We start from the raw sequence: 23604 nt of genomic DNA, 5'->3' as shown, positions 1-23604 counted from the left end.
GCAATCAGCAATTAGGCTGCAAGGCTTTACCATGCCACGGAGCTGTGTTGATGTTATCAATTGTATGGTGGCATCTCCAATAGATAGCAGCATCCTATCAAGCCTGCACTGGAAGTTATGGCTAAGATTTTGTAATGGGTTTGTTATGTTGAAGCATGATCACTGCTAATTAAGCTCTGGTACTTACTGTCCATATTGATGTAAGGACAGTGTGGGTATTTTTAAGGCGGCGATTGAAAGATACTTGATCGGTAATGCCCCTGTCCCACTTAGGAAACCTGAACGGAAACCTCTGGAGACTTTGTGCCCCAACCAAGGTTTCCGTGCAGTTCCCGGAGGTTTTTGTCAGTCTCCCTACCTGCATCCACTACCTGCAACCTCCGGCAACCACCTGCAACCTCTGGGAACCGCACGGAAACCTTGGGTGGGGCGCAAAGTCTCCAGAGGTTTCCGTTCAGGTTTCCTAAGTGGGACAGGGGCATAAGGGTGTCGAGGGTTATGAGGAGAAGGCAGGAGAATGGGGTTGAGAGGGAAAGATAGATCAGCCATGATTGAATGGTGGAGTAGACTCGATGGGCCGAATGGCCCACTTCAGCTCCTATGACTCATGAACATGAGCTGAGGAATGATAGAACGGATCTAATTTTTCCATACCACAATCTTTTCGCTAATAGATCAGTCTCAAGGAGGGGTACGCAGTTTCAAGGTAAGGGGCCAGTCGTTTAAAACCAAGGTACATAGAAGGGGTGGCACGGTGATGCAGTGGTAGTGTTGCTGCCATACTGCACCAGAGACCCGGGTTCCATCCTGACTACAGATGCTGTCTGTTAGGAGTTTGTACGTTCTCCCTGTGACCGCGTGGGAGAACGTGGTGCTCCAATTTCCTCCCACACTCCAAAGACTGCAGGTTAATTGTCATCGGTAAAAATAAAGTTGTACATTGTCTCTAGTGTGTAGGATAAGCAGGCCCTGTCAGAGGGGGGGTAACGAGTGCCATTTGGCATGAGCCTCATGCCTGTCTGCTTCAAAGGGATCTCGATTTGGGGACCTCTAAAATTGTAATTGGCCTGGGCCTCAGTTCATCTATGAGAGGGCCTGAGGATGAGTGCTGGTGCATGTGGTGATCGTTGGACAGCGTAGACTTGGTGAGCCGGAGGACCTGTTTCCGTGCTGCATCTCTAAAGCCAAATGATTTCTCTTGCCTCACTGAGATGCAGAGGCTGGATCAATAGAAGTATCTGAAGTGGAGGAAGATAACTTCTTGAAAGATTGGGGGTTGAAGGCTGTGGGGATCTTGGCATGGTAGAGTAGATGAGACCTAAGGTAAATCATATTAAACGACAGGTCCATGTAGTCTACTCTTGTTCCCATTTTCTTGTGTTCTTGTTTGCTCAACCTGATAATATCTTTAACTTTAAGTTCATAAGTTATAGGAGCAGAATTAGGCCATTCTGCCCATCAAGTCTACTCCGCCATTCAATCATGGCTGATCTATCTCTCCCTCTCAATTCCATTCTCCTGCCTTCTCCCCATTAATCCCATTATCCTTTCTTCAAGGGTGCTGCCTAATATATTTTAACGTCGATAATGATGTTTTAAAGTGACAATCACAGACAAAATATTTTGCTGATCATAATTTGATTTTCTTTCTCGCTTTAGTTTCTAGCAGATTCCAGGATCCAAAGGGACTTGTCTTCCAGCAGTCCTGCGCTTCGGGGCTGGAGAATGGCAGGGATGAAGTCGAGCCGAAGATGCAGTTGCTCTGTACTCGTACTCCTCCTGATCCATCTGGGTGCTGCGTTGGAAGTGCCCCTTGATCGTGAGTGAAAATCTATTCCATCTTCAATGTCCAACGGGGCTCAACCCCTTGACGGGGGGGAGGGGGGGGGGGGGGTGGTTGTGGGTGGGGAGGGGTCCTCTGGGTGTTCCTGCTACCTGCCTCAACCCAAAACTGTGGGGATTATTCCATTTAGGAAGGAACTGCAGTTGCTGGTTTACACCGATGATAGACACAAACTGCTAGTGTAATTCAGCGGGTCCGGCAGCATCACTGGAGAGAAGGAATGGGTAACGTTTCTGGTTAAGACCCTTCAGAATCTGAAGTAACAGGTCTCGACCTGAAACGACACCTTTTCCAGAGATGCTACCTGACCTGTTGAGTTACTCCAGCACTTTGTGTCTATTTTTGGATTATGCTGTTAATTGACGTCTAATTGCCATCAAGCTCATGGTTGAGTGCTGCAACCGGGAGGAGTTGATGAGATAATAAAAAAGGAACTACAGATGCAGGAGGGAGTTGATGAGAATTTGGAATTAATGTGAAATTAGATAAAATGGATGGTTGCTGGTTGGTGCAGAATTGTTGGGCTGAGGGGCTTGTTTATGTGAGTCGTACATCTCTAAGCTCCTGGAAGTCTTGAAATTGGTGCTCTTTGGATGGCTTGTTTGTTTTCATGTTTAGTCTTTTATTGCCCGATAAAGATGCATATACCTTGGTACCTTGAGACCTCCATGATTTATTTTGGTTTAGTTTAGAGATGCAATCTGGAAGCAGGCTCTTCAGTCCACGTTGACATCGATCACCCGTTCACACTAGTTCTATCTGACCTCACTTTCTCATCCACTCCTTACACACGAGTGGCAATTTACAGAGGCCAAACCCGCACGTGTCTGGGATGTGGGATGGAACCGGAAGCGAGACATGCGGTCACGCGGAAAACATGCAAACTCCACGTAGGCAGCATCCGAGGTCAGGATCGAACTGGGGTTTATGCCGCTTTGAGTTAGCGGCTCTACCGGCAGTGTCAGGGGGGACAGCCACCCTGGTTTCATGCTGCAGAGCAACCGTTCCCAAATAGTGCTGAGGGATCTGAGGGGTATCTATTTCAAACAAAGGATGGTGGGTGTATGGAATAAGCTGCCAGAGGAGGTAGTTGAGGCTGGGACTATCCCAACATTTAAGGAACAGTTAGACAGGTACATGGATAGGACAGGTTTGGAGGGATATGGACCAAGCGCAGGCAGGTGGGACTAGTGTAGCTGGGACACGTTGGCCGGTGAGGGCAAGTTGGGCCGAAGGGCCTGTTTCCACACTCTATCATTCTAATACTCCATGACTGCAATGCTGCCACACTGAACTGAAGGGCGTCAGCCAGAATTAAGCTGAAAAACAATCCAGTGTCACAGTGACAGGGTGAACGAGTTGGCCCACAGTTTGTAGCATGGAGGAGTTTGCCCGTGAATTGTGAACTGGCGCAAAGTGCTGACCCGTTTGCATGACTCTGCTCTTCGAATTACAAAGCAACCTCACTGGGATTTTCTCTAAACTTTGTCAATTGCCCATTAAACTCCACTTCAGAAAGCTAAATTTAGTCATTATCAGCATGGGTACCCTCTAATTACAAGCTAATTGTAAGTGACTGTCAATAAACTCTCACGCCTAAAAAAGTGAGCAAGGAAGTTTTGTTCACACAGTCGAATAATTTGGGAAATATTTTCTTTTAATTTTTGTTCAATTTTCTTTCTCAGTTTAACTCTTGAATATTTTTCTCGCTTCCTCTCTTTGTCTCTCCACTTATTTAACATTGACTTGATCAACTCTTATCCTCCTCAATTTTATGGATCGATCCTTTAACCCCCGTTCTTGACAGAACGGTCTGTTTGTTCTCATGTTTTCCCTCAATACGCACCGCCAGTGTGCTCTTTTCTCAGCTCTGTGGGTAGAAGTTGAAAACCTAATTGTGCGTTGAATGGGACAAACCGTGCCTCACCCGGCTCGAGCGGCACTTCATGCTGGTTCCACATTTCTATACAGAATTACCCAGACTGAGTCCACGCGCAAATTGGAGGAACTGCAGCCTATAATTTTCCTGTGTAGCTTACAACCCAGTGGGATGCACGTTGAATTCTCGTTATGTTAAGTTACTTTAACTTACACTCCCCTCCCCTCCCCCCCTATTGCCCCTTCCTCCACCCTGGTTGTTTAACCAGTTCCACAGTTCTCAAACATTGTTTCCCTCTTGAGATCACACCAATGGGCCAACCAGGCACCTCCCTGCTTCAGGTCGTTTGCGGTCGGCCGTGATTGTTCCTGGGCTTTTCTCGCATCTGACACGTGTGGGTTTTCTCCGGGTTCTCCGGTTTCATCCCACGTTCCAAAGACGTGCAGGTTTATAGGTTAATTGGCTTCAGTAAAAATTGCAAATTGTCCCTAGTGTGGAGGATAGCGTTAGTATGTGCGGATCGTCTCGGTGGGCCAAAGTGCCTGTTTCTGCGCTGAATCTCTAAACTAAACTAGAAATTTGACCCTCTCACGCAACCCAAAATATATTGTTTTAAATGTGTGCCTTTGCTCTACAAAATTTGTGCAATGGATGCAAAGTTGCTCGAAAAACGTCGCGGGTCCGGCAGCATCTCTGGAGAAAAGGAGTTGTTGATGTTTGGGGCCGGATTCCTTCATCAGACTGAAAGCAAAGGTGGTGTTCTGGAAGGGGGGGGTGAACAGAATGGGGGTGTGAAAAATGATCCTGATCATGATCCTGACAGAATAAAATGCAGTAGATATTTAGTTTAATTTTGTTTTGTTTAGACACTATCCTACACACAGTAGGGACAATTTTACATTTTTATCAAACCAATTAACCTACAAACCCGTACGTCTGGGAGTGTGGGCGGAAACCGAAGATCTCACAGAAAACCCACGCGATCACGGGGAGAATGTACAAACTCCGTACAGACTTAAACCCTTAGTCTGGATCGAACCCGGGTGTAAGCGCTGCAAGGCAGCAACTCTACCGCTCCACCCCAGTCAGTCAGTATTGTGGTCGGCAGAAAAACAACCTGTAGTTGACATTCATGTCAATGAATGTCTCCGAATGCTTTGCACAGATGGCAGAGAGCATGGATCAGACAGGAAGAGTAATGGCTCCCCAGTAATCTGATGTACAATTACTGAGGCGTTTGAAGATGAGCAGATTGGTGGGAAGGTAAATAAATTTTGCAGCACAGAGTGAAGGGAAGATCGCTGTGGACCAGACAGCGCAATTAAGATGCAGACAGTAGCTCCCCTACATCCGACCCATTAATATACTTCAGCCGTGTGCCGAGACATCCGGCTGCATCAGTGTGACATCCTTCCATCTCGTCTTTGATTTATCTGTTGGCCTCCCTGAGTAAGATTATCAATTCACTGTCAAATTAGATGTGGTTTTATGCTGTGGCAACTGTATCAGGTCTGGAATGACCCCTCTGAATGCTTGCACCGGATTTGTCGGTGTTCGAAGGCAGAGCCAGCCATTGCTAATTTATTGGAGTTTATCGAAGGGAGAAATAATATGGTTCAAGTGTAAAAGTCTCTGATGTGCAAAACAATCCAGTCGGGCTAATTTGCTTTTCAATTCGTCCTCATTTACAATGGGGGACCCATTGCCGCGTTGCACTTCATTTAACTTGCGGGCAGGACAGACAATTTCACGAGGTGTAGGAGTATGGTGCGTAATTTTCTGATGAATGATGTCAATTATTTACAAGGCATCTAAGTGAGCAATAATTTTTTTTGTCCTAAATTCATTATGTTTAGCTACTTAAACAAGAGCAAACTGTCTCATCTCAGGATTGGGTTTGGTGGGGTGAGGAGACGAGTGGGACTGTGAAGAGTTGTTTAAATTGAACATTGTTTGTTTAAAGGCAAATAGGAAGCAACAGAAATTTGGTAACTGAAGCAGAACTGAAGCTGCAGATCTTGGACATATGACGTTGCCGTTCACAACAAAGTACATGGAAATAAATTATCATGGAATGCTTTCTTTGCCTCACAAATATTGGGCAGAGGGGGGGCCTTTAAGGGCCTGCCCCACTTGGGCGTCATTTGCGCCACGCAGATGGCGCGCGAAGATTTTGTACATCCCAAAATCCCGGGGCGCCGCTCGCCACCGCCCGTCACTGCCTACGTCACCATGCACCATGCACGCATGACGTGCGTGTCACAACACGTGCGTTGTGACGCGTAAATGATGTTGCGTAAATGACGCGCAAATGGCGCCCAAGTGGAACAGGCCCTTTACTGTGTATCTAACTCGTGTCCTGGATGTGTGTGGTGGGTCAGTGTCGAGGGAGTTTTTTGTGTGTATCTCACTCATGCCATGGGACAGTGTGGAAACTGTACTATGTATTTAACCCATACCCTGGAAGTGTATAAAAGTACAGTGTTCAGAGAGTTTTACTGTGTAATGCATGACCTGACAATGTCAGTGGAGAGGTTTTGCTGTCTCTAATTATATTGCTTATATATTTTCCAATGTGTTTAGTTTATTTAATTAGTTAAGTTTAGTTTTAGAGCGGAAACAGGCTCTCTGGCCCACCGAGTCCGCGGTACACCAGCACTATCCTACACACACTAGGCACAATGCACAATTAGGGAAGCCAATTAACCTCCACGCCTGCACGTCTTTGGCGTGTGGGAGAAAACCGGAGCCCCAGGAGAAAACCCACGCGGTCACGGGGAGAACGTACAAACTCCATATAGACAGCCCCCATAGTTATGATTGAACCTGAGTGTCTGGCGCTGTAAGGGAGCAAATCTACCGCTGCGCCACCGTGCCACCCCTAAATATTCTCCTGTTTTTAATTGATCCCTAGTTTCCATTTTGTATGTATCTGATTTTTTTTTCTATTAAGTAATTTTATTAAAACACCGTAAAAACCTTTGAATCAAAACATTGTTTTCTGAGTCCTGGATGCACTCTAATACATACAGTACTCTGAGTCCTGGATGCACTCTAATACATACAGTACCAGTTTGTCCAGAAGGGGCAGTGTAGAGGGAGCTTATACTCCTGTATATCGGCGAGTCCAAGAGCAGACTTGGCGATGGTTTCGCTCAACACCTCCACTCAGTCCGCCTTAACCTACCTGATCTCCCGGTTGCTCAGCACTTTAACTCCCCCTCCCATTCGCAATCTGACCTTTCTGTCCTGGGCCTCCTCCATTGTCAGAGTGAGGCCCAGCGCAAACTGGAGGAACAGCACCTCATATTTCGCTTGGGTAGCTTACACCCCAGCGGTATGAACGTTGACTTCTCTAACTTCAAGTAGGCCTTGCTTTCCCTCTCTCTCCATCCCCTCACCTTTCCCACCAGTCTCCCACCAGTCTTACTGTCTCCGACTACATTCTATTTCTGTCCCGCCCACACCCTGACATCAGTCTGGAGAAGGGTCTCGACCCGAAACGTCACCCATTCCTTCTCTCCATAGATGCTGCCTGTCCTGCTGAGTTACTCCATCATTTTGTGTCTACCTTAGAGAGAGCTTTACTGTGTATCTGACCTAGGCTGTCCATGTGCAAGGAGTATGTGACAGGATAATTTAGAGGAGGTACATGTTATACCTAACCCAGGGGTGTTTGACAGGGTAGAGGTGGGTGATTTGCTTGTGAGCTGTCTAATGGAGTCGAGATGAAGTGAGTTTAGCATTTTCCACAGAGAGATGACAGTTTGTAAAGTAGGGGCCAGGACAGGTAGGGAGAGAGAGTTTAGGTCTTGCAAGGGGTGGGCTTTATGTATTTAGGTGCCATTGCAGCATGTGGGGATGAGGAAGTAGGAGAGACAGAGGGTGGAGATACTGCCTCCAATGTTTTAGTTTTTAGTTTTAGATATACAGAGTGGAAACAGGCACTGCCCACCGTATCTATGCCAACCAACGATCACCCATACACTAGTTCTAGTCCTACACGCTAGATGCTATTTACAGAAGCCAATTAAGCTACAAACCTGCACATCTATGGAGTGTGGGAGGAAACTGGAGCAGAAACCAGAGAAAACCTACACGGTCACAGGTAGAACAATAGCAGTAGACAATAGACAATAGGTGCAGGAGTAGGCCATTTGACCCTTCGAGCCAGCACCGCCATTCAATGTGATTATGGCTGATCATCCACAATCAGTACCCCGTTCCTGCCATCTCCCCATATCCCCTGACTCCACTATCTTTAAGAGCCCTATCTAGCTCTGTCTTGAAAGTATCCAGAGAACCGGCCTCCACGCCCTCTGAGGCAGAGAATTCCACAGACTCGCAACTTTTTGTGTGAAAAAGTGTTTCCTCATCTCCGACCTAAATGGCTTACCCCTTATTCTTAAACTGTGGCCCCCAGTTCTGGACTTCCCCAACATCGGGAACATGTGTCCTGCCTCTAGCGTGCGCAAACACTTAATAATCTGATATGTTTCAATAAGATCCCCTCTCATTCTTCTAAATTCCAGTGTATACAAGCCCAGCCGCTCCATTCTCTCAGCGTATGACAGTCCCACCATCCCGGGAATTAACCTCGTGAACCTATGCTGCACTCCCTCAATAGCAAGAATGTCCTTCCTCAAATTTGGAGACAAAACTGATCACGATACTCCAGGTGTAGTCTCACTAGGGCCCTGTACAACTGCAGAAGGACCTCTTTGCTCCTATACTCAACTCCTCTTGTTATGAAGTCCAACATGCCATTCGCTTTCTTCACTGCCTGCTGTGCCTGCATGCTTACTTTCATTGACCCCCCAGATCCTGTTGTACTTCCCCTTTTCCCAACTTGACACCATTTAGAATTTTTAGATAATAATCTGCCTTCCTGTTTTTGCCACCAAACGTACAAACTCTGTAAAGACACCACCCGTAGTCAGGATCGAACCCGGGTCTCTGTCGTTGGAAAGCAGCAACTCTACCGTTGCGCCAACGTGCCACCCCATTTTAATTTTCTTTCGTTGTGAATTCTGCATTCGCAGGTTTTAGTAAGTGTGAGCGTCATGCTTTAGTCGGGACTAGGCCAGACATGAAGCAACTTTAAGGGTTGTGTAGAAAGTGTGCGAGTGATATCCTTCATGCTTAAACTGTTTTTTTTTCCCCTCCTTCTCTTGTTTACTCTCTCAATTGGTGATTCTGGGGAGTAAAGCGAAAATTCTGGATGAACGTAAGTCTGTGACACACAGGATGTGAGGTGCAGTGCGTGCGCTTGTGTGTGTCCGTCCCTCTTGGTTTATCAAGTGCTGTTGTGTTTGCTGTGATATTCCCTCCGTGTGCTGCACCCACTGCATGTGCACGAGTTGTTTTTTTTGCTGTGATCGTGTGTTCTGGCACTTTCCGCAGTGTCACTGACTCTCATTGGCCCATCCGGTGGGGCTTGTTCAGCCAATCGCAGCTCACCTCATGCAGCCGGAATCTAGGTTGGGACGAAGTCCACAGGACAAAGGAACTGTGAATGTTTGGCCTTCGATTACAGTAACGATCACAGAAACAATGGTATTTATTGGGTCTGTAGGAAGGAACTGCAGATTCTGGTTTACACCCAGGATAGACACCAAAAGCTGGAGTAACTCAGCGGGTCAGGCAGCATCTCTGGAGGCATGGAAAAGGTGACATTTTGGGTAGAGCCACATCTCCACTGACAGTCAAGGGAGCGGGTAACCAGAGATATGATGACTGACTCCCAGTCTGAAGAAGGGTCTCGACCCAAAATGTTACTTATTCCTTTTCTCCAGAGATGCTGCCTGTCCCGCTGAGTTACTCCAGCACTTTGAATATCTTGGACCCCCCCACTGCGGTACATTTGTGTTGTCCAACATTGTCTCCTTCGAACAACAGCAAAATAATCTCCAAATCATGATTTTGGAGTGAAAATCAACTTCTGGTCAATGAAAGGCTTGACCAAGGGTGAGCTCCACAGTTGCCTGAGCAAAGAGAAGTGTCTTCCCCAAACCCTCAGGAGCATGCACGGATTCAAATGGTGCTGAGGTTAAAAAAGTATCTGACCTCCTTCGCTTTGGCTCCAGATCTCTTGACCAGTATCTGCATGCGTCCTGGATGCAACCTGCTTGATGGTGTAGCAAATTGGCATGAACAATGGTTGACATTTCGCTAATATTTATCTTACGTTTTAGTCTTACACTCTGTGCCCTCTAATGCAGTGCCCCAGCCTCCAACCATCACCAACCAGTCTCCCAAGGATTACATCATCGACCCCAGGGATAACATCCTGATCCAGTGTGATGCCAAAGGGAACCCAGCTCCCAGGTATGTACTCATTGAGTCAATGGTCCTTTATTTTCAAAATGTACAGAGATACAGTGAAATTATCTTTTTGCACGCTGTTCAGTAAAACGTTACCATAGCTCAACACAATCCCTGATAGCACAAAGTGTATAGGAATGGTCCACTGAGACTGTATACTAGAGTCGCTAGGTATTGGCATAGAAACATAGAAATATAGAAAATAGGTGCAGGAGTAGGCCATTCGGCCCCTTCGAGCCTGCACCGCCATTCAATATGATCATGGCCGATCATCCAACTCAGTATCCTGTACATGCCTTCTCTCCATACCCCCTGATCCCTTTAACCACAAGGGCCACATCTAACTCCCTCTTAAATATAGCCAATGAACTGGCCTCGACTACCTTGTGTGGCAGAGAATTCCACAGATTCACCACTCTCTGTGTGAACCATTTTCAAAGTCCAGCACTTGGTCTTTTGGAGTGGTGCCTGATCCAGGTGAGTCCCAGGCTGCTGTAGGGCCTACGTCTGTCCCTCTCCTCGCCCGGCCGCCTTCATCCCTTGTGCCCCAGGAACGCCTCCCTCAACGGACCTTGAGGGCGAGGCAGGTTAGACCCCGGTTCTTCTTACCAACCCGTTATTCTTGCGTCCGCCATCGCCGACTCCCTCCACTCTGTGCTCCTAACCCCTCTAAAGGCCAAGGTCCACCAGTCCTTCCCTCGACCATGCAGCTCACTTGTCAAGGAGAGACCCAGCTTGGCCTACTGAGGCCCATTAAGATTGTGCCAACCATTAACACAATAATTCCAGGCAGTCATTTGACTCTCCCCATATTCTATCATTCACCAGCTGCCATTTCGGACCCTCCTCCTCCATGCTCTTGTCCCTGTTCCACATTCCTCCCACATTCCTCCCACATCCCTCCCAGAATGTGATCAGGAGGATATATTTAAACAAGAACAATGGAGGCTCAATCAAATTGAGGAGAAAAGTTCGAGAAACGCACACAGCAAGTCAACTTGTTCCTTGATGGCTCCTCACTGCTCGTCTTTGTGACTCCCTCCATATCCCAGCTCTCTTCATCTTAGTTAAACCCATTGTTTAGTTTAGTTTAGAGGTATAGGGAGGTTTCACGGCAGTCGGGTCACGACCCATGACCCGTACTGTTGCTACGCTACTCCAAATGGATTACACGCGATGAACTGCAGGTAGGCACTTACCAATGTTTCCAGCGTAGCGGGCCCGTTAAAACCCGCTGAAATTGTCAATTTTTGCGCTGTAAATAATTATGGAAATCGGGATAAGCGTGTGAGACATTTAGCATACTTCAGAATTCCAAAAGTGAGGAGAAATGACGGTAGATAGAAACGAGAGCTGAAGGGACAACAACAGCCAGAGTGCTTGGCGAACATTGGCCGTTTGCTCACTGCATTTCATCAACTAAGGCATTATTTGTGGTTTTTCTTGATTCCTTTGGCATCTAAAACGTTTCAGAAGTGATAAATCTGGCTGTAATTTTTTTAAATCGCCCATGGTTCTCGTGGGTTTTTACATACAAAATGAAAACGCATCTGAAGAAAAATTTACAGCCAGATTTATCACTTCTGAGAATTTTTAAATACCAAAGGAATCAAGAAAAAACACTAATAATGCCTTACTTGATGAAATGCAGTGAGCAAAGCGATAATTCCGAATATTTTCAATGTTTACCAAGCACTTTAGCTGTTGTTGTCCCTTCAGTTCTCGCTTCTCTATACCTTCATTTCGCTTCACTTTTGGAATTCTGAAGTTGGGTACATGTCTCTCACACTTACCCCGACTCCCACAATTTTTTTCAGCGCAAAAATTCAACATTTTGGCGGTTTTTAACAGGTAGGAAAGTACGCGTTTCTAGCATGAATAACATATACCGGAAGTGACGGATGTCTTCCAGTTGGATTTAGCGGCTCCGTGCGTCGAGCCCTATGACCCGGTGACCTTTCGTGCAACCCCCCCTATAGCGTGGAAGTAGGCCCTTCAGCCCACCTAGTCCGTGACGACCAACAATCCCTGAACGCTAACTATAACTAGGGACAATTTCGATTTATACCAAGCCAACTAACCTACAAACCTGTACATCTTTGGAGTGTGGGAGGAAAGCGAACATCTCGGAGAAAACCCACGTGGTCACGGGGAAAAAGTACAAACTCCGTACAGACAAGCACCCGTAGTCGAGATCGAACCCGGGTCTCTGGCGCTGTAAAGCAGCAACTCTACCGCTGCACACATTCCTCTACGCTTTCCTTTTTACGATATAATCTTGGTGTAGACTCGTAGAGCATAAGCCAAAATACTCTTGAAACACTGTTATTTGCCCAACTGAAGTTCCGGTCGTACTTCAGCCCTACTCTCCTGATTTCTGGTTACCCAGTACAGAGATGGGTGGCGATGGGCAACTTTAGTGATGTTAAAAATTCTCTAAAAGTTTTGAAATATTTAGCATGAAACATTAGACTGTGCCACATCACTGCCTTGGAATATTTATATGGCACAACTATATTTGATTGTAAATTGCACCTTAAACGTTTTGCGTAGATTTTCATGGACACGCAATGGGACCCATTTTAACATTGACAAGGACCCTCGGGTGATTATGAAGCCCGACTCCGGTACTCTGCTGATCGATATCGTCGGCGGGGGGAAGGCAGAGACCTACGAAGGAGAGTACCAGTGCACGGCACGAAATGATCGCGGAACAGCCGTCTCCAACCAGATTGTCATCCGCCAGTCCAGTGAGTATTGTTTAGGGAGGAACTGCAGATGCTGGTTTAAACCGAAGACGGATACAAAAAGCTGGAATAACTCAGCGGGTCAGGCAGCATCTCCGGAGAAAAGGAATAGTTGACGTGCAAGTTTGAAAGTTTCTACTTAGAGCACCAGGAAGGCACATTCACAAGACTGAATTAAGACTGTTTTCAAGAGAGATTTAGCTCTTAGGGCTAAAGGAATCAAGGGATAAGGGGGAAAAACAGGTACGGGGTACTGATTTTAGATGATCAGCCATGATCATATTAAAATGGCAGTGCTAGCTCGAAGGGCCGAATGGCCGACTGGTGCACCTATTTTCTATGTTTCTTTGTTTCTACGTTTAAGTGAAACTAGGGTTATGGGTGCAGGAAAGACAGATTGAGGTAAAGTTCAGTCGTGATCCTAATGGCAAAGAATGAGCAAGAGCAAAATAGTCCATTTCTGGTTTAATTTCTGAAAGGAGCGATCTCATACTTTGAAGGGAGCAGTTCAACAGTTGATGAATTGATTAAATAACAGGCAATGAAATGGAATAAGATGTAGTGACGTTCAGGAATGAGATTTGACCCCATTTTGTTTTCCTGTTTGCCAGGAAATAGGACCCATGCACTTTGAGACATCCTGAGGTTGCAAAAAGGTGCAATATAGATGCAGGTCTTGTCAGTGTATTTTGTTCCATGAAATATTTAATTCTATTTCTTTAACTGTCTTGTTTCTTTTTCTTTCGAACTAAAGACCTCTTTTTAATCATCAAATTCATCCTGATGGAAGGTAACTGCGGCTGGCACTTGGTTCCAACCTCGCATGCACATGGTTCCTTTGTTTTTATCCCTGATCCCCATTTTCCCTCCGTCTACCTAAGCCCAGCACTTCACCTGTCACTGCCCCACTGCCTCTGGGGAAGGCAAGCAGCGACAGTGCTGAATGGGGCAGAAACAGTAACGTTTACCCCTTTTGAAACCATCCCCCGTGTCAGCATGGTACAAGATTGTCTTTTTCTGACATCATGTTTTCAGGGATAGAGGAGGGAGGGTACACTGTTGTCTGGGCCAGATTCAGAAAGATTGCGCAGATTGAGTTTTGGATAAGCAACCCACCAGCTCTGGATGTTCACTATTTCAAGACCTCAGCAGGTTTGAATGTAGGGTGACACAAAATAACTCAGCGGGTCGGGCAGCATCTCTGGAGAAAAGGAATAGGTGACGTTTCGGGTCGAGACCCTTCTTCAGACTGAGAGTCAGGGGAGAGGGAGACTAGAGATACGAACAAATTAATGAAATGTATGCAAAAGCACAAATGAAATCCAGCAACGATGTGTAGAGCTGGAGAGACGGAATCACAGAGGAGGTGCAATGAGAGAGGGTGTTGCAGAACTCTCGACGGAGAGAGGAGGAGAACATCTTCATACCTGTTGGGTGACTGTGGGAGTGTCCCAGCTTCAGATGGAGACAGCTTCATTCACTCCATGGATCTAACATCTCTCTACAAAGGCATGATATGCCTGGGCCAGACAACGTTGACCTGGCACTGTAGTTCTGAAGCAGATGGACTGTTATATTCATTCCCACGGTTGACCCTTCTCCACATTGTAAAGACTTACGTTGCCCAACATAAGTACATCAAAATCTCTTGGGGGCTGAGGTGAGCAATGTGTGCACTTCTGTTTGAAGTATCAGTGGACAAGGGCCAGGTCTTTGATGTTCCATTATTTTAACAGAGTTTCCAACCTGCTTCATGTCCACAGCGTTCATTACAGTAGACACAGGAATGCAACACACTTCTTGTTTCTCCCTGGTGTTGTCCCTTGCTGCTTTGTACTGAACAACCAATTCCCATTAGTTCCACCCCACCGCGTTGCTTTTACGGAATGGTTTGCTGTTGTTAAAATGCGTGCTCTTCTGCATCCATTTCCAGGGTCTCCCATGTGGGCCAAAGAGAAGATCGAGCCTAAAATGGTCCAAGAAGGAACTTCGTTGGTTCTCCACTGCGATCCGCCGTCGGGCCTGCCCCCACCTATTATCTTCTGGATGGATAATTGTAAGTACGGAGCAAAGCTTCAGGGCCAGTCCCTGAAGAGAGCAATCATTGTGTCGTACAGCACGGAAATTACCTAACTCCTCGATTCCTACTGAGATGCTAGTCCCATTTACCAGCATTGGACCCTCTAAACCTTTCTTATACATATACCTGTCCAAATGTCTTGCGCCTGCATTGCACCTGCCTCAACCAGTTGCTCTGGCAGCTCGTTCCACATATGTACCAACGTCTGTGTGGATAAAGTTGCCCATCTTTCTCTCACCTTAAACCTATGCTCTCGAGTTCCTAATTCCCCAACCCTGTGAAAAAGATTCACCTTATCTATGCCCATCATGATTTTATACACCTTAAGATCACTCTAAGTCCCCTGCGCTCCAAGGAATGATGGCCGACCCCGCCCAACCTCTCCCTACAACTCAGCTGCTCGAATCCTAGCAACATCCTCGTAAATCTCTTCCGCACTCTTTCCTGCTTTAACGGCATTTTTCCTACACCAGGATGAGAAAAGCTGAACCCAATACTCTTGTGTGAGGAGAGAAACACGATGTTACCACATCGTGACGTCTGGCCACATCACTGAGGCTAAATGCTGGAATAAATCTCCGCTGTTTTTTTATTTCTGAAACTTATTCTCTGTGGTTTCTTGCAGCAATGCAGAGGTTTACCCAGGACGCCCGGGTTTCACAGGGTCTCAATGGAGACCTCTATTTCTCCAACGTTCAACCAGAGGACACCCGGGCAGATTATATCTGCTATGCCAGGTTCAATCACACTCAAACCATACAACAGAAGCAGCCAATCTCTGTCAAGGTCATGACTCGTGAGTATTGCCTCACTCCTTGTGTGTTTGATTGCATAAACACTGGCGCTGTGACCAGCGATAAGATATGTTGATGCCGGGGAGGTTACATGCTCCATTCTGGTTTACAATCGAAAGGCTGCGGGTTCCACTGCATTCATTGCCGATCTTCTCCGGGATGCCCACGGAGCTTCCAACCCTGGCTCTCTGCTGCCCTCCATTGGGAAGTGTAGCTCTGTACGCCTGGAGCAAGTACAGGAGGGAGTCCCACTCTCAATGTCCTCCTTGTCGGCTCCTGCCATTGAGCTAACGACTGAGCCTTGATCAAATCGGGTGAAGTGAGCTGAGGAACTCCATCCCGAGAGATTTAGTGGAAGAATAGAAAGGCAGAATAGTATTTAAGTCTAAGCCAGCTTCATATTCAAAAAAATAACTGAATATCGTCAAACAGAAAGTTAGCATGCAAGAATTAAGAAGTAAATATTGCCCGATGCACTAAAGGAATTATAGTGCAAGACTAGGAGCATTTTGCAACCTTTGTATGGGTTGTTGGTGAGACCAAGGGTGAATTACCGTGTACATTAGAAACAAGGAACTGCAGATGCTGGTTTATAAAAAGGACACATATGCTAGAGTGACTCAACGGGTCAGGCAGCACACGTGGAGAACATGGATTGGTGACATTACCTATCCACGTTCACCAGGCATGCTGCCTGACCTGCTGATTTAATCTAGAACTTTGTGACCTCTTTTATCACGTACTGTAATAGTTTCCTTGTATCAGGAAGGAAGTCCTGGGCGGTAGGTGAGAGAAGTTTCAACTGATTCCTTTTCTTATAAAGGGAAATAGAGCAGAATATCTGATATTCTGTGGTTTGGAAGAATGAGAGGTGGTTTCATTGATAAATATAATATTCTTAGAGGAATGGACAAGGTAGATGCCACCTGTTTGTCCAGTGGGAAAGTCTGTAACAAGTCCTCAGAATAAGGAGCCAACTATTTCAGGGTGGTGTTGAGGTGGGTCTTGCCTCAGAGGATTACAAATCTTTGTAATTCTCTATCCCAAAGAGTTGCAGATGCTGAATCCCTAAATACTGAGTCCGACACAGTGGCGCAGTGCCTTACACTCGGGTTCGATCCTGTCTGTATGGAATTTGTACGTTCTCCCTGTGACCACATGGGTTTCCTCTGGGTGCTCCAGTTGCCTTTTTTAATACATTTTTGAAAGATCGGGGAATTGAGGGAACTGGCACAGAAGAGGAATTGAGGTCAGAATCAGATCAGTACTGATCATTTTAGTCTTTCGACTTTAGAGATATCGTGTGGAAACAGCCCTTCGGTCCTCCAAGCCAATGCTGACCAGCGACCACTCTTTACACTAACATGATCCTACATGCTAGGGACAATTTCCATTTTTTACCGGCCAATTAACTTATTAGCCTGTACATCTTTGTAGCGTGGGAGGAAACCGGAGAACCCAGAAAACCCCCCACATGGTCACAGGGAGAATGTACAAACTCTGTACAGACAGCACCCGTAGTCGGGACTGAACCCGGGTCTCTGGCGCTGTAAGGCAGCAGCTCTACCGCTGCGCCACTGCACTGCCCCCTTAGACACGAGCAGGGGTTGGTTAAATTGTCCCGTGTGGCAGAATGTGGAGGAGTTGATGGAAATGTGGGGAGAATATAACGTGGTTCATGTAAGATTGCTGTAAATGGATGCTTGAATCCTTGCAGTGTGACTCTATGACTCTCTTGCATTGACGAGACCTTGGAATCAAATGCTTCTGGAGAGACTCAGATATACAAATGAGCAAGATGCTGGCTTACTATCTCTGGAATGGCAATCTATTTCAATAAAGCCTTCAGCAAAACAGCAGAGAGAGAAGTTTGGGGCCAGAGCATTGAGCATCTGTCCAACTGTTTTTCCCAGAGCTTACGTCAAAGCGTAGTCCTTTGACTTGGCTATTTATCATCTGTTGATTGATGTAGGTCTGTGTAGTGCAGGCGTTTACAAATTCTGCTTCAGGTGTTGCAATGTGCTTCATGTTAAAACAAAACAACACATGGCTGTTGGTATTCAGATAAAACAAGCCCCAAAGCGGGAAAACCAGTAATCCCAGCCTGGGATAGGAATATATGAATATGCAATAACAAGGAACTGCTGGTTAATACACAAAAGGACACAAAGTACTGGAGTAACTCAGCAGGTCAGGCAGCTTCTCTGGAGAACATGGAATGCTGATGCTTCGGGTCGAGACCCTTCTTCAAACTGATTCTGTTCTTATCCCCAGCCTTTGTTCCAACCATCTACATAATAACACCCACCCCTTCCCCCCCACCTCTTCCCCCCTGCGTCAACCTATTACCTGTCACACTTTATCCTGCTTCTACGCTTTCCCAGCTTTCTAGTCCCCCCGCCCCTATAATCAGTCTCGACCCCAAACGTCATCAGTCCATGTTCCCCAGAGATGCTGCCTGACCTGCTGAGTTACTCCAGCACTTTGTGTCCAGTTAAATTATTTAATTGCTAAAAACCGTCTCAAAAATGCATTGCTTCCCTTTAAGATCTGAGATATTTAAGATAAGAGGGTGTAGGATTAGAATGGGTAAAGGGGAAAATCTAAGGCATTGGGCTGTAACTTTTACAATTAGTTCCAGAGATTTCAATGTGTAATGTCGGAAAGCAGCTCTTCAGACGGAGATACCTCTCCACTAGTGGGAGAGTCTAGGACCAGAGGGCATCGCCTCAGAATAAAAGGATGTAGCTTTAGAAAGGAGATGCGGAGGAATTTCTTTAATCAGTGGGTGGTGAATCTGTGGAATTCATTGCCACAGATGACTGTGGAGGCCAAGTCATTGGGTATTTTTAAGGCTGAGATTGACTGATTCTTGATTAGCGAAGGTGTCAGGGGTAATGGGGAAAAGGCAGGAGAATGGGATTAAGAGAGAAAGATAGATCAGCCACGACTGAATGGCTGAGTAGACTCGATGGGCCGAATGGTCTAATTCTGCTCCTATGAAATATAAACTTATGCAACCTTTCATTCCCATAGGCTGCTGAGTCTGGGTCACATTAGACAATTTCAAACTAGACATTGATAGATTTTGAAATAAATGAGAAAATGCTGGAAACATCCAGCAGGTCAAGTGGCATCCGTGGAGGGAGAAGCTGAGTTAACGTTTCAGGAAGGAGCTGTAGTCAGAACTAGGAATGGCTCAGAATAGAAAATGGTTTAAGGTGCTGAAAAAGTGGAGAGAACTGGAGGGAATTGATGCAGGAGCACGGAATCTGCAGGAGGAATTGCTGGTTTGGGGTTCGGTAAGTCACGGTAAGTCCTTTAAAGGTCACGGAGCCAAGATGTGTAGAATTAGCCACAGATTGGCCATGGATTATAGAACCGGCCTGAGGGGCTGAGTGGACTAGCCCTTTCTTACATTTGTTTTGCCATTTTGTGTACCAAGTGTGTGAAGTTCTTCAGCTCCTCCTTGTTTTTTCCTCAACGTGGACATACTCTTGTGTTTGTTTCAGTGAATGCGGTCAATGAGACTTACGGAGTTTACTCCAATGGCACTGAGCTGTTTGGTGGTGAGTTACGGTGCCTCCTGGTTTCATGTATTAACACCAGCAGATTCTGTCATCCAACCGTAACCATTTCCAGCCCTTTCCCATTCCCAGTCACAGGCCATCCTCCTGTTACTAAACCCAGTCTCAATACTCACTTGTGTAGCAGCAATAATCCTAGTGATAACATTAACTTGGTGCTTGTTCTCGCGCTAACACAGTAACAGCTCTATCATGCAAATGTATATCCGTCTATAAACAAATGTATATCCCTCTATAAACTATCAGAGGCAGTGTAACCTGTGTAACTTGATTGGGTTTTTGTGGAGGTGTGGAAGATGATTGAGGAGAGTGGGGCGGTGGGTGTTGTGTACATGGACCTCCATCAAACATCCAACTAAATCCCTCGTGGTCAACTGATCCAGAAGATGAAGGCATGTGAGATCCACGATAACTTGGTAGATTGGATTCAAAGTAGGCTTGGCCATAGTGTTCCTTCCACTTATGTTTGCATATGAGGTCCATTGTTGCTCTCAATGTCTGTTATCAGATGGACAGGATTCAGGTAGCGTGCCCAATCCTGATCACTGATCAACACTCCCAAAATGTGCTCAAAGGCACCAGGATCAATGTCAGCCACGAAGGCCTCTGTAACCAAATAGATTGCCAGTATCCATGGTGCGGGCTCATGAGATATGAGTTGGGCTGAGACAGCTGACCCTTGGTCTGACCCTGATAGTGCTGGGACTCAGGAACTTAGGAAGGTGATGAGGTGGGGGCCGCCTGGGACTGAGGACTGGTCTGGGGGTCGGGAGGATGAGCAGAGGGCAGGCATTTGTAGATAAAGGATTGGAGCCAGGGAGTGAAGGGTTGGTAGCTGAAGTGAGTGAGGGTAGAGTTTGCAGCCTCCGTCAATGGCCTGAGATGTGGAATTATTTGGAGTTGAATAGGTGGTCAGACCTTGGACTTTTGACCTAGCAGCAGTTAAAGGATTGAGAGTGGTCAGGCAGCTTCTACATAGAGCAAAGCAGAGTTAAAATTATTGAGTTGAGGGCCCGTCACGACCACACTGACAGCTATCTTAAGGTAAGTTGGTGGCAGAGGCTTTATCATTGTAGGAAACGTACATGCGATATCAGTGCAGGTCATGAATGGCGGTTCCCCTGGCCCCAGATGGAACAGGGAAGAAGGAGTAGGTGTCATCTTGGCAGCATAGTTGTATTTAAGCTTTGTTCGGATGCGAAACATCGAGCAGCGCTGCCAATCGATGCCTTCAGAACCTTGTTCCCCAATTGCCCTCCGGCTGTGGCTTGGCTTCAGGAGGTTGACCTCTGACCACTCATTCTGTGGCTTCCTAGAACACCGAGGGTCAACGGTGGTACAATGATCTTCTTTCATCATTGGCCTTTGGTACACTTTCATCTCCGGCCTTTGTCCAACCATCTACCAATAAACCCCCACGCCTGCTATGTTCACCTATTACCTGCCAAGCTTTGTCCTCTCTTCCAGCTTTCTTCAAACCTCCCCACAATCAGTCTGAAGAAGGTTCCCAACCCAAAATGTCACCTATCTGTGTTCTCCAGGGATGCTGCCAGACCTGCAGAGTTACTCCAGCACATTTTTTTTTTTTTTGCACCACCCTCAGATGCTTATTGATTTTGTGCGGGCTTTACCCCCCCCCACAACAACCCCATCCTTGAGCGCATCCCTAAGCAGAGCACTGAGGCGGGAAGGAAAGTGAGAAGATGCTTCACTTTATCTGGAACATCTGCAGGCAACATGACAGAGTAATTAAACATAATTGCTAGCAAACTGTCATTGTCAAGTCATTGGAGCTGAAGAACATTTGCCCTGTTGCACCGTCTGAATTTCTATTGCTTTGTTGTTTGCATAAATAAATAGACAGCGGCAGAGCTACAAACCTAATCCTTTGCAGCAGGCAGTAGCTCTCAGCCAGACAGCCATGTCAGAAAAAAACAATAAGTCGAGGGTCAGTGCATGTGATATAGATGGCTTCTGAAAAGAGTAAAGAGTCAAGAACGTTTATTTGTTAAATACACCAGATCAATATCATTCTTACTTGTTGCACCTCCTCTATAGACGCAAACCTACCCTAAAAAGGAAATAAATCCATACTCGGTGCAGGCAGGAACTGCAAATGCTGGTTTACACCGACAATAGACACAACATGCTGGAGTCACTCAGTATCTCTAGAGAGAAGGAATGGTCGAGACCCAAAATGCCACCCATTCCTTCTCTCCAGAGATGCTGCTTGACCCGCTGAGCTATCCCAGCGTTTTTTGCAGCTTGCTATTCCCACCATCCTTGCAATCATTCTGAAAAAACTTCCCAACCGGAAACATCACCTATCCATGTTCCCCAGGGACTCTGCCTGATCCGATGATTACTCCAGCATTTTGTCTCTTTCCTTGGTAAACCATCATCTGCAGTTCTTTATTTCGACAAATAAATCCACACAATCTAATATAGCATTTACACAAGCGAATGTGTATATTCAATTCACTGTTTAAATTAATATATTGCTATACATTCACTCAACCCCTTTGTATCTGTGTTCGTTGAACTTGTTACTGCTAACTGGAATTATCCACTCCTGGTCCAGCACTTCTCCTGGATTGCTGCTCCAGATAAGCCTCACGCATCGGGTGTCTCATCCTATTTTTCCAATACTTGCCTCAATACAATTCCCTTTCATAACTATGAGTACGTTATGTAACAGTTTCAAATCCCTGTCTTCATTATGGGGAATTGATGCTCTCCCATTGAAGAGCTCTCTGCATAACACACAACAGTCTTGTCCATCACCACCAATATATATTGTATGTGGTATGTTGCTAGGTACCATGAGCAAACTCAACTTTGGTTGCTTCTTCTAATGACTCCATTTCCACACCATCTGTACCCTGATTCCCACTTGGACTCACTGTGGACCCTGCACCTTTTCCTCCCCCTCCCGTTGCTGATGAAGACAAGAGTTTGTCTCACCAGACTTTCTTTTTGTTGATCATCTCCAACTCTGCCACACTTGTTTCCAGTCTATTGCAGTCTGCTGTTCCTTATAGGGCTGACATTAGTGAGTCCGTATCTCAGTAATATCCTTCAGATGAGCTTTGGAACTTTTTAGGTTTTCCCTTGAAGGACGGTTGGAAAGAAAGTCGGCTTGTACTGGCTAGAATTTAGAAGATTGAGGGGGGATCTTATAGAAACGTACAAAATTCTTAAGGGGTTGGACAGGCTAGATGCAGGAAGATTGTTCCCGATGTTGGGGAAGTCCAGAACAAGGGGTCACAGTTTAAGGATAAGGGGGAAATCTTTTAGCACCGAGATGAGAAAAACATTTTTCACACAGAGAGTGGTGAATCTCTGGAATTCTCTGTCACAGAAGGTAGTTGAGGCCAATTCATTGGCTATATTTAAGAGGGAGTTAGATGTGGCCCTTGTGGCTAAAGGGATCAGGGGGTATGGAGAGAAGGCAGGTACAGGATACTGAGTTGGATGATCAGCCATGATCATATTGAATGGCGGTGCAGGCTCGAAGGGCCGAATGGCCTACTCCTACACCTATTTTCTATGTTTCTATGTTTCTAAATGGCATCATGTTGGGAGATAGGTCCAAGCCTTTGGTCCTAGGCAGTTGAGGTAGTCAAGGGGTGGAGATCGAGATGCCCACCGCGGACCTCGAAGGATTGATCAGTGGGGCAGAGATTGGTAGTGGGGCCAGATGGGGATGGGTTATGGAACTCGGAGGTAGTGGGGGGGGGGGGGGGGGGGGGGGGAGGGAAGAGAGGAAGAGGAGAATATTGTCCATGGGGTCCGGATGGAGAAGGGCAGGTGATGGGTTGACTGAGGCAATGTGCGAGTGGTGCAAGACACAACGTAAGAGGGATATACTTGCTTAGGGTCCCCGTCTAGTGCTGCTCTGGATAAACCAAAGTAATTAACACATGTATTCCCAGGATAACATGGTCCAAATTCCTGCAACACCTCAGAATGGGTAATGTACAAGATGTGGTATCACCAATGGCTGCACAAATCTCCCCTGGTTTTTAAAGCAGTTTTTTTAGATCATTTTACCTGTACTCCACCTTTGATGTCTGAATGTCAGCCCTCGATGCTCACTGTTTCCAAGGGTGACTCACACCTAGAAGCAACTGGTGGAAATTCCAGAGCAAATGCAAAATGACCCAGTAATGACCGTTGCTGCACCTGGCAATGAACCAATGATGGGTTTTAATTGTGTAACATTGAGAAACACAGGGTATGCAATTGAATTTCTAGGTCTTGTGTTTAGGATTTGTAATCCACAGTTTAGACTTTGGAATACTTCAGAGATTAGGGACGAGGAAAAAAGAACACAGTTCAGAAATAAAT

At 46.2% G+C, this 23604-nt stretch overlaps 1 protein-coding gene across 25 annotated transcripts in view; it reads left to right on the top strand.

Annotated features, from left to right (window-relative positions):
• Positions 1-23604, top strand: part of LOC116983831 (neuronal cell adhesion molecule-like) — a 160367-nt gene that overhangs the window by 54875 nt on the left and 81888 nt on the right. For 11 of the 25 annotated variants that reach the window (XM_033037695.1, XM_033037694.1, XM_033037683.1 and 8 more), the window contains exons 2-8: positions 1660-1819; positions 8932-8949; positions 9944-10049; positions 12600-12796; positions 14727-14849; positions 15499-15669; positions 19180-19236. In XM_033037695.1, coding sequence (XP_032893586.1) covers positions 1726-1819; positions 8932-8949; positions 9944-10049; positions 12600-12796; positions 14727-14849; positions 15499-15669; positions 19180-19236 — 766 coding nt within the window. In that variant the 5' untranslated portion in view covers positions 1660-1725. The remainder of the gene's footprint in view (positions 1-1659; positions 1820-8931; positions 8950-9943; positions 10050-12599; positions 12797-14726; positions 14850-15498; positions 15670-19179; positions 19237-23604) is intronic. The other 14 variants (XM_033037696.1, XM_033037700.1, XM_033037685.1 and 11 more) reach the window with 3 other exon arrangements.

This window comes from Amblyraja radiata, chromosome 19, assembly GCF_010909765.2.
Source record: "Amblyraja radiata isolate CabotCenter1 chromosome 19, sAmbRad1.1.pri, whole genome shotgun sequence".
NCBI classification, from domain to species: Eukaryota; Metazoa; Chordata; class Chondrichthyes; order Rajiformes; family Rajidae; genus Amblyraja; species Amblyraja radiata.
Note: the sequence above shows the minus strand (reverse complement) of the source record. Positions and strands in the feature narration are given on the sequence as shown.